This window comes from Macrobrachium nipponense, chromosome 4 (assembly GCF_015104395.2).
Source record: "Macrobrachium nipponense isolate FS-2020 chromosome 4, ASM1510439v2, whole genome shotgun sequence".
Taxonomy (NCBI): Eukaryota; Metazoa; Arthropoda; class Malacostraca; order Decapoda; family Palaemonidae; genus Macrobrachium; species Macrobrachium nipponense.
In genome coordinates, this window is record NC_061100.1 from 72,913,633 (window position 1) to 72,926,008 (window position 12,376).

The window sequence follows — 12,376 nt, forward strand, 5'->3', positions numbered from 1 at the left end:
TTTTCAATGAATATTTATTCTGTTTAATATCTTACTTCTAAATCCTTGCTAGATTGGCTGATATAAAACGAGGGGTAATCCAAACATGGAATTTTTTACATTATGTTGTTGGTTTCCTTGAGACCATTTCTTATTAGCATTCCTTTTAGTGTGTTATTATAAGGAAAAACGAGGTTGACCTTAAATGTTTTAACAATGATTTAATGGTTTCCAAACCACTAAAATACGGGAAGCTGAGAATGTTCTTAAGAGTATCTTTCTCCGTGTTACTTACACTATAAAACTTTTTGTGGGATTTATTATAGTAGATAGCTAATATATGTGAAGGATACCATAAATATGTCCATATTTTTTTATGCATTCATTTTCTTGATTCAATTATTGGGGACTGACAATGCACAATGCTCGTAAAAATATAGACAAAAAAAATTTATATTTTGATATTAAGATGGTGGCCTGAATAAAAATAGACCTAAGTGAAGTTGTTGGTTGGTTTCCTGTAGATACTGAATTTACATTGAAGTGGTGCTCTTTATATTAAAACATCTAAGGGAAGGAAGCCATTATCTTTTTCCAAATCTAAAGTAAACTTAATTGATAGTACTTGATTATCCAAATTAGAGAGTAAATTATTTACAAAAACAGCAGGCAAAAGAGCTAAAATATCGTCAACAGATCTATACCACTTTATAGGACTATAAATGAGACCAGGTAAATAGAGTTTTCCAAAAAAATAGAGTTTTTCAAAGAATTCCATAAAAAAGTTTGAGAGGAGTACGCTGATAAGGAGTTGCCATTTCTAAACCAATTATTTTCTTTATAAAATTCACCATTGAATATAAACTTACAATCACTAATGCATCAACCTAGTGAGTCAAATAATATGACTTACAGGTGGGGGTAATTCATGCTGGGTTAGCTCGATACTTAGATACCCAAAAATAGAATCTATAGGGACTAGTGAAAAAAGAACAAACATCAAAACTAACAAATCTATCCATGGGGCAAAAATTGGTTTCGTTTAATTTATCAACGAAATCTAGAGAATTAGAGAAATATATATATATATGTGAGAGTCTGAGATAGTTCCAAGTAATGGGATAAGAGCTTGGTGATATATTTAAAATGTTTATATGATATTGAGCTAATAGATAATAGGAAGCATAAGATTATTTTCTTCGTGCGTTTTTACTAATCTGTACAAGTAAGGTAGCGAAGGAAATTTGACTGACAATTGACTTAATAGTTCTTTTTTATCTTTAAGGATTTTTATCACTGTACTAATGAAGGTTTTTATGACTTAATCTTTTTTTTTTCATTTTAGTTTTTTGTGTTGTATCATCATTCAGTAAGACTTACATCCATACATGATATGCAGTCAGCTTTATTTAAAATTACTATACTATTTGACTTATCAACTTTTGTGATGTGGATTTTTGAGGAATTTCGTGATAGGACATTTATGATTTATTCATGAGAGTTAAAAGAAGAAAAATAAATAATGTGCATAATAAACAGTACAGAAAAATTGTTTCTAATGAAATATAGCCTATTTATTTTAATTTCCGTTGGTGAAACAAGGTTCAATTTGTCCGTAGATTTTAGTATGTTTTGATTAATTTGGTGTATTCAGTTTAGGCTGTTCCTGTTCATTTATTTCGTTTCTTTTTATAAGTACTACTAAGTATGAGTATTAATTACGAATACCACTTCACGCTAAGTTAGGAATATAATGTTTACAACTTACATATATGTGAAGGGGAAAATCTTGTAAGCGTCCCATATGTAATGTAACTCAGTGTTATTTCTGAATCCGTGTTTTCCTTTTTATAGCACATAAATACCAATCTACTAAATACTTCTGAAACTTTAATCAACCACATTCTATAGGAAAAGTTTACTGTGCATTAATAATAATAATAATAATAATAATAATAATAATAATAATAATAATAATAATAATAATAATAATAATAATAATATCCTTTATTCCATCTCAGGGCCATAAATAATTGGTATAGAAATTAGAGACAATACACTACACACAATATAGATACATGAGAAAACGTGATAAAAATTATAATTGACAATATCCATAGATTTGCTGAAGAAGTAAAAGAAATAATAATGGTAATTACAGCAATGGTATGAAAAATAGATAATAGAGAATATTGAAAATAACAACATTAAAAGAAATGTATTGCATACAATCACTGTCCAGCTAGGGACCTTAAGTGATTACAGAAGTCAGGTCCAGAAGGCTAAATACGAAAAGTGAAAAAGCAAATCTCAATAAATAATAATAATAATAATAATAATAATAATAATAATAATAATAATAATAATAATAATAATAATAATAATAATAATAACAGGTTCTGCAGATGACACTTAGTAATTGATAAAATAGAGAATATGTATACACAGCAACTCAGGCCACCCCTGGGTGAAGGAAGACGGTCACCTCATTATCCCATCATATCCACATTTTAGATGTCATTGCCTCACTACTCAGGATGCTTTGTATGAGTGAATTGTTGCTGTTTCCCTGGCGGGTGATCAGACTGGACATTGTTCGCCTAATAATAATTTTCAAATTATCTAGGCGGTTTTCTGCGTGGTTGAGTGGTAATGAGATGTACTGGTGAGTCGTCTCAGAATGCCATTGTACTGTAGCAGTACGAGCGGAAGAGCAAGCAAGAGTTTCATGTCTCGGTGACAGAAGGATAACCTCTTCCAGTCATGTTGAAAGTAGCACATAGTTTACGACGCCTTTGCTCTATGTCTGCCGTACTTTTTAGGTCGCCCGTGATGACATAGCCCAAATACGGAAATTCATGCTCGAATTCCAGACTATGGTTTCCGAGGAAAATTTGTGGTTCTGCAATATGCTTGAATATTTTTCGGTTTAGCTTTTCCAAGGTAGAAAAGCCACAGCGTATCCTTTATTCACACTTAAAGTGGGGACGGTTTATTATATGACGTCCTCAAAATAAAAATGTTATGTCCATGAATACAAGTATCTAAATGACTTTAAGGCATTAGCACTTTAGAGAAGATACAGAAAATGTTGAACATTCTACACTAAAGTTCGGAATCACGTAGAATATAGCTTTTGGATGAAGTCTGTTCATTATTTCGTTGTTTTGAAGGAAATATAAACTAGACAGAAAGAAAATGGCACAAAATGTGAGCTTTAGCTAGTCATATTTCATATGATAAAAAAAAGAAAATTCTGTATTATACAACTCACGCAAGCAGGAGATAAAATTTTCAGGGAACAGCCAATTCAGTATTTGTGATTTATACAGTCGAAGAAACTTTGAGGTCACTTACAAAACTGAGAAGATACACGCAATCGTGTGCTGCAGAACACCCATTTTTCAAACAGGGCCAATGTTAAGTATAGCATAAACGCAGAGAGAGAGAGAGAGAATAATGATTTTCTGGTGAGTTAACAACATTTTCCTATTACAAGCGTGCCTTTTAAGATTCTATTATATTAATTCTCTCTCTCTCTCTCTCTCTCTCTCTCTCTCTCTCTCTCTCTCTCTCTCTCTCCTCTCTCTCTCTCTCTCTCTCTCGTAGTCGTTCAGAGCCTGACTATCGTTTACTTCTTTCTATCCCTCAGCAAAACGTCATTGTTAAGAATGTTGGGATGCCCAACCCATTCAGCAAAACCCCTACCGGTTGAATCCACAAAAGAGAGAAATCGTGAATCAGGAGTTACTGTATGTGTTTGACCATCACCTCACATAACATAGTTATAGTACTTGGAGCTCCTCTGTGGACTTGGTCAAGGAGGGAGGGCAACATCGCCTTTGGTTTGATTATTGTAAGGTTAATGAGGTATATAATGATTGTTTTCCCTTGCCCTAAGCTGGAGGATTGTATCGATTGTGTAGGATCTGCAAAATTTATTAATAAGTTTGACCTCCTGAAAGGTTATTGGCAAGTCGGTCTTCCTCCCAGGGCAAGGGGCATTTCCGCTTTTGTCACAGGTAATGGTCCCTTCCAAAGATTAATGAATGTCATAACCAGAAACCTTGAAGGGTGTGTAGTGTACACTGACGATTTAATTGTTTATATTATTTTTTAAACTCATTTACAGAGAATTGGGGCTTTATTTAATGTTTTTTTGGAAGCAGGACTGGTCATTGATCTGTCAAAGAGTGACTTTGCTCAGGCAAAAGTTATTTATGTTGGCTACGAGATTGGCCTGGTCAGCATAGCTCTTAAGCCGGCTAATGTCCAGGCAATATCAGAATTTCCATCTCCTAGTAACAGAAGGAGATTTAAGAAGATTTTTGGGGGTAGTGAGTTACTATTGAAAGTTTATAAAAAAAAACTTTGGTAACATTGCTCATCCTGTAACTAATCTATTAAAGAAGGATGTCAGATTTTTGTGGAATGAGGAATGTCAAAGAGCTTCGACAACTGAAAGCTGCAGTGGTGACCTATCCTTTACTCAGATCGCCTGATTTTAATTTCCCCTTTTCCCTAGCTGCAGACGCCAGAGACACTGGAATTGGTGTCGTGCTGTGTGGACAGGAGAGAATGGAATTTCGCACCCAGTAGACTATTTTTCTCGTAAGCTGTCGCCATCCTTTAAACCTATCGCTGTGTATACAGACCGTAATCCTATGGTATTCACTAAAAAGTGCAAACAGATAAACCAACGTCTCCTTCGTCGGCGCCTCATGCTCCAGAGATATGACCTGGGCATTAGGCATATCTCGGGTAAAAGTAATATAGTACCCAACGTACTGTCAAGGGTTTGAATTTGGATCTTTCTTCCCCCAGGAGAATTCTGACTCAGCTTCGACCAATACTATTACCAGTGATGAATTGTAGTGTCAATCATGGAATTTTCCTTCCTTTCTTTCAGGGCTATTTGTCGTATTTTTGCTACATTTTGCATTTTTTTTCATTTTAAGTTGTGAGTTGCTTTTAAAATTAAAATTATTGCATAATTTTTTCCCTTGCGGTGGGAATTATCAGTAAAAAGTTTATGTAACAGTGGAGTTGGTATTTTCAAAATAATAAGGAAAAAGTGCAAATAGTGACACTAGCATGAATTTGGCACATCAACCTCCGGCAACACAAATGTTTTTAATTTTCCAGGATAGCTGGGAGGTTTTCGATTTGGCTTCCGGTGGATATTTGAATATTGTCATTTAATTGGTTAATCACGTTTGAATTCCTTAGTCACTCCCAGTTTATGTTTGATATTGAAAGCAAGGCTTTACATACTTAGATACATAATTTTTCTGCCCAGAAATATCCAAGATGGCTGTCACTATATAAAAAATGTCCTCCAAAAAGACCAAAATTGGTGCTTAAGTTCATATACAAGGTAAAAGGTCAGGTAACGCATGGATTTAGGGTAACTTCAGCTTGATCGTTTTTTTTTTTTGTAGGCTAGAAATCAATTAAGCCACACTTAATTCATCTTCAATCCTAATTTTAAAAAATGGTTAATTAACTCAAGGTAACAGTGTAATGTCAGTGCAATACCGGGGCACACTGGTTGACAGTATGACAGTATGGCTAAATGCTAGCTAATGGTAAATGTTTGTCATAAGTTTCCCAAATGCTGTATAGCTAGCCCCAGTTTAAAGTTAAGAACCCGCAAGTGAATTGACAAAATAAGGCAGCGCCAGAGAGCTGAACCAAGGCTTTAGTCTTGCAGAAGGTGTACAGATTACATGTGAATTAAATAGCAATGGATGAATGATGGTGGTAGGGGTAGGATTATGACATATCTGAGCCTAGTTGTATCCCATATCTGAAAGTGTATGTTGTATAGGTGGTAAAAAGACAAACCCTCAGCCTATACAACAAAAGCAATGGCAGCAAAATCTTGGAAGTCGACATCTTTCCTGCAGGAGATAGTATGACTAACTGAAAGCTTTGTTGCTTGTCCAAAGTGGACACACGTGAAAGACGAGTGGATGCATCTGGTGCTGGCTATGTTACCATTGCTACAAGTTAAATGCAATGCCCAGACCATTTCACCTCCAAAGGCTTGATGAAGGTGATGGGATTCTGCAGACCTTTTAAAATAACAATGCTACATATCATGAATCATGTATGCTGAACTTCAAAACCACAAAACGAGAAAGAAAAACGAAGTCATTGTATAAGACAAAACTAGACGATGCCCCATCAACAAAATACACATGTAGTAGCCAGAAGGTAGGTGAACAAGATGCAGATTAATCTAAAACTGAGAAAAAAAGGAATCTGCTATATTTTTGACAAACCAGCACCAATCAATGATTTACGATTAGCCATGACATTGGCTTTAAACGAAAATTTGCAACGATGTGCCATGAACCTACTAGGTGAGAAACTTCTGGCTAAGCTTAGGGCTGAAAATATTGTATCCCAGGACAATATGTATCACCTATCTTGTCTGACAGAAGTGTACAACAAGGAAAGAACCTGACTAAATTCCCAGAAAATTGGAGATGATTATGCGCATCTCAGACAACAAGCATGTGCCCATGCTTTTGCTGAGCTTGAGATGCACATAAGAGACAAGCAGTTACTACAGATGGGTGCTGCTATTTTAAGAATGTAGAAGTTTATTATTTGTACAAAGAAAGACTGGAACAACTAATTGTTGATGCTTCCTTGTGCACCGATTACTGTTGAAAGAACTGATCCTTGCATGTATACCAGAGCTGGAGGCCTTCAAAAAGGGAAGAGATTTGGCTTGCCTACAAGGGGAAAATGGTAAAAGCCCTAGTCACAGCATATGACTACAATAATACAATGATTATGGCCAAAGTAGCCAAGATATTGATGAAGTGGATGCTTGAACAGGAGAAAGAGTTTGATGGAACCTTAACAGCAGACACTGGAAGAGAATCTGTACCACCAAGAGTGTTGGAATTTGTAAGCATGCTGCAAAACGGTGGTGATATAAAATCCCAACTTACATATGGAACACCGTCTACTGATCTAGCTTTAGCACAACCTTTGCACTTCAACTGTTGGAAGACACCAGCATCTTCAACAATACCAAACACTCCAAGTCAAGGGCACCTCCATTTCCAATATACCTTGGTTTCCTGGTCTTTGCAATAAAAAGAAAATGTCAATTAATTTATATATTTCATTAACATGGCATCAGCATCAGCTACAATAGGGTTCTGGAATTGACTAAACTTTTAGGAGAGCAGTTGTAGCAAGTGCTGTGGAGGAAGAAGTAGTTTGTCCTACTACACCAAGAAAAGGCTTTTCACAACTTGTGCTTTTGACAATCTGGACCATAATCCAAGTGCCACAACAGCACAAGCATCCTTCCATGGGACAGGCATGTCTTTGTATCAGCATCTGAGCACTGATGAAAAGGGTGAGGACAAAACCTTGGCCCAAATCATCCAAAGTGGAACAAGGTAAAAAAGAAAAGTACCTTCTCTTTCTGAATATTACACGACTGTAACCCTGCTCACTTTAAACATTAGAATCCCCTCCTTTCATCCAGTGGAGGTGCAGGACACCAACAAACTGTGCATTCTAAGCATATATCTCTTGAGTATGAATGGCTTGAGAAAGTTAGTTTGTCAGACAGGAGTGAAAATGCTGTGTCCATGTCTTGGGTAGCACATCATGCTTTTCAGAGGCAACAGGCCCCCTTTGAAATAAGCTTGCCATTAATATTGCCTCAATTTCATGAGGCAGCTCATTCAGTTGCAATGATGAAACATCCATAGATATTACAAGAGCAACCACACAGTTTCTCAATCCTTGCCAAACCGATTTCAAGTGGTTGACCAGCCCCTATTTGGAAATGCCAAGGAGATCCAATTGGAATGACCATTGCAGTATGGTGATATGGCTATCATGTTACGAGAACTGCATTTACAAATGTCAGCTTTCAAAATTCTTAGTGATCTCTTGAAAAAAACAAGGGTTGGATTGATGATCTTGCAGAAGCAGAAATAGCTATTCCTGGAACAGTAGATTTATTTATCTCTGTTTCACTAGTGAAGAAGACATGTCTAGCCCACCAGGTGATAGCTTGCATTGTATATCACCTTCACAAAGCTACCTATATTGAATATATCCAGGAAGCAGAAGGAGAAAGTGAGCTAAGTCGTGAAAGTTGGATCAGAAATCGAAAGTCAGTTCTCCACAATTCTACTTTTGGAATCTAGAACTTCTAGTGTTTGTTTCATCAGGTCATACCGGGAGTCTAATTTCAATTTGTACGAAGACCTGCTGCAGGAACTCATTCCTTTCTTCTTTGTCCTGGATCATATTCATTATGCCAGGTGGCTTTCCATTCATTTGGGAGACGTGAAGGCTCTCCAGAATGACACATTTGTTGAATTCCCAAAACGAAATTTCACTGTTCATAAAATCTCTTGGATTTTCCTCATGTTCACCAGTAGAATTATACTCATGTGAAAGGAGATGGGAGAGCCATCGGCCTATTTGAAAATGCAAATGCTCTCAGAAGGTAGACAGTGGCTGGTCCAGAAGTAAGCCACCTGATTGATAAGTTTGAGACTAGAAGTGATGCTGATCCCAAATCTGAGGGTAAGCATTATGATGAAACTGAAACCGTGCAGAAAATGTTTCTTGAAATGGTTGAGAATCTAGCAAAAGCAATCAAAGAAATGGGCAACACTTTTTAGGAAGATTTAGTGAATCTGATGGTGCTAGACAGTCATGACATTAAGGATAACAAAGTTAGTGAATCTTTGAGAACTATGAAGAGCCTTGGGCAGACACAATAATTCACAAACTTTATTGAGAGACTCAAGGCACTCAGCAAATTTTGTTAGTCAGTACACTAGACCAAAATTTTATTTTTCAGTTGCAAGATGTCTGCTAGAGAGTCCAAGGGCAAACAGTCACTGCAAACCATAAAGGAAGACCGTAATTTATTCTCAAATGTGATGGACATAGGGAGATTTACCTCCGGTAAGCACATGTAATTAATGTTATTTTAATGGATGTTTAATGATCTGGTGTTATACATGCTTTGGGTTGCTAATGTTAATCGACAGAATCACCTTCAAGTATATTCTATGGTGTTATATTTATGTTTAAGCGTTTTAGCTAAAGATTCATCTTCTTACTGTAGGTTAGATTTGATTGTTATAAATAGCATTAATGGTTATTTTTCTTATTTTTGCTTTCTACTGCCGTATGTTTGTGTTGTTTTTTGCCACTGTGAGATGGCTGTTCTTCTTTTTCCCTCTGTGACTTTCCCTCCTCCTATCGGTATACATGTTAGTGTAGGCAGATGGGGAATGCTTGTGGTTTTGTTGTAGTTGAATTTGCTTTCTGTCCCCAACCATCATTTGCAGCTATCTTTTCTCTTTAATTTTTCAGTATTTTGCTGAGGATCCTGACTTTTTGGGTTTAATAGGCCTATTGAAGATCTGCCCATTAGAAGAATTTGTTTAATTAAACAAGTAAATCGTTGGTGCTGTTTTCCATAAGAATTCTGCGTATTCATACAACCTGCATCTGGTGTATAAGAATTAATTTTGTTTTTACACTAGATTTGTGTAAGAGGGGATACCCTATGTCTAGTCTAAGGCTCTGATGGTAATCATTTATAGAGAGCATGATAAACATAATGTTTCTGCTAACTTATATTGAGCAGGATGCCACCATAACAATATATGTATGTGTATATAAAATAGATTAAATATATATATATATATATATATATTATATATGTATATATATATATATATATATATATATATAGGTATGTAATACACACACATACACACACACAAATATATATATATATATATATATATATATATATATATATATATATATATATAAACATATATGAAAATATATTAATTCCAGGGTAGAGCGAATTAGATATTAAATGACATTTGTAGCTCGATATAATATATATATATATATATTATATATATATATATATATATATATATATATATATATATATATACGTGGAAAGCGACGAACGAAGAGATTAGAGGCTTTCCAAAACCCGACCCCGAGGGACAACACACAAGACAAAGACAAAGAAATAGTGATATACCATCAGATATCATACAACAAACACCACGAAGACGAAAGGAAAGCCCTCCTTGGTATACTGCGAAGAGGAACCACCCCCCTAGCACCACATAACAAAATAACAGCAAGAATTTACTGCAAGCCAAATCTTACGGCCTCACTGGTAATGAAAAATAGTACGGCTCCATCGACGGAGAAAGAGGTTGAATCTGATATAGTTTACAAGTTTGTCTGTGCTGACGAGCAATGTCAGTCCCCCCAAAAATGCTATATCGGACACACAACAACTACACTCAAACGTCGCATGCAGGCCCACAGAAACCAAGGTGCTATTCACCAGCACTTTGTGGATACCCACAATAAAAAACCATCCTTGCAAGAACTTCTCACAAACACCAAAATAATCCACAAGGAAGGCAACTACAATCGTTTATTGATATCAGAAGCCGTCAGCATCGCCACGCAACGCCCAAACCTTAACATCCAACGCGAGGCAGACCGATCTTTGCCCTCGTGTAGGAGGGCAGCCCTTCATCCGCGTGGAACAAGACCACTACCACACGCGGACAGGAGCGCACACTGACATTTTGTTAATTAAACATATATGTAATTAATATATATTTATGTAAAATTTGTATATAATAACTTACTTTCAACTTTTGATATAATTTCTGTTAACATATTTATTTATTTGTCTTATTTTATGTTTCACTATAGTCTTTTGTAAATATTTAAAACTAGGTATCTGGCAATTGTACTACCTTTCCGTCCTCATGACGTCACAAAACGCATGTAGGCTCATATATGTTACGGGCTGCTCTGTGAGCAAGAGCCCGTGCTGACACAAGGTCAGCTAAATCAAAAACAACATATTTGTATCAGTACGCTTGATAACGTCAATACGTATAAGTTGACGAAACAGCTGTCGCGTTTTTGTAAAAATACTGGAGTAAATGGAAGAACCCCATTATGTGTCCATTAGTAACCTGAACAATGAAGTGAAGAAAATAATTAGAAAATATGAATCAATTTCAAAAAAGCTGGTAAACAGTGAAAAAGCCATTCTATTCAATGAATGTTGTATCCGTGAAAAATTGTGCCCTAGAAGTATATATATATATATATATATATATATATATATATATATAATATATATATATATATATATATATATATATATATATATATGTATATATATATATATATATATATATATATATATATGTATCCACACCATTTTACAACACACACAACATATATAAATATTAATTTAATATATATATATATAATATATATAATTTACACACACACACACACACACACACACATTATATATATATATAGCACCCACAGGACACAACACACCACACACACATATTATATATATATAATATATATATATATATAATTTATATGTGTGTGTGTGTGTGTGTGTGTATATACATATATATATATATATATATATATATATATATATATATATATATATATATGTATGAATGTATGTGTATGTACAGTTGGATTCACAAGGTTTTCCCTGGTACACCGTCTTGCGAGACTTCGAAATATTACATGGTAACAGTGTTTACTGAGGGAGATGGGGGGGAGAACCTCTACTCTGCTAACAAGAGTTCCACCAATAAGTTCTGGAGTTCGTTTGGTGGGCGGAGTTATTAGGTATGGTTGGAGAAAGACACACACACACACACACACACACACACACGGAGTAAAAAAAATCTGAGCAGTTTATATAGTTGTAATGAAGATTGTTGTCTCATTTGTAATATAAGTTTGTTTATTAAGTTCCATTTACCTTTCGGCCAAGACGTTATCTTACAACCGTGTCTATTATTATATATCGGTCATATTCATTACACAATACTTAAAATTGATCAACATTTTAAAGTTATATTGGTATTGCCGAAAATCATGAACATCATAACAGGATAGTTTAACCTTATCGCGTAAGCCAAGTTTACAGCATTGGTTGCAGTACGTTTTCTCTCTCTCTCTCTCTCTCTCTCTCTCTCTCTCTCTCTCTCTTATACTAGCTAACTTATATATATATCTCTCTCTCAGCTATACTAGCTAACTTAGTGATAAGAAAAACCCCTGCGCTCAGTATGCAGTTCTGATATGTCATTAGTGTATTCAGGAGAGGATCAGTGACCCAATAATATCGAAGATTGCCCCCCCTGACAATACCCGTAAGCATAACCAAAGCAAAGAAATTTCTCATCTCTGATACTGTAATGTCCTAAACTCTTGTTCCCTTGAGTGTTCGCTTGATATATTACCCCATTTTATAACATGAAATTAACGATTGGATCTCTATACAGTCAGTTCCATT

General features: G+C 35.3%; 1 protein-coding gene across 1 annotated transcript in view; it reads right to left on the reverse strand.

Annotated features, from left to right (window-relative positions):
• Positions 1–7,170: 7,170 nt before the first annotated feature.
• LOC135211400 (collagen alpha-1(I) chain-like) overlaps positions 7,171–12,376 on the reverse strand; it is a 42,711-nt gene continuing 37,505 nt past the window's right edge. Inside the window, exons 6-7 of the mRNA XM_064244712.1 lie at positions 8,200–8,444; positions 7,171–7,272 (exon numbers count right to left, since the gene is read on the reverse strand). Of these exons, the coding sequence (XP_064100782.1) occupies positions 7,171–7,272; positions 8,200–8,444 (347 nt within the window). The remainder of the gene's footprint in view (positions 7,273–8,199; positions 8,445–12,376) is intronic.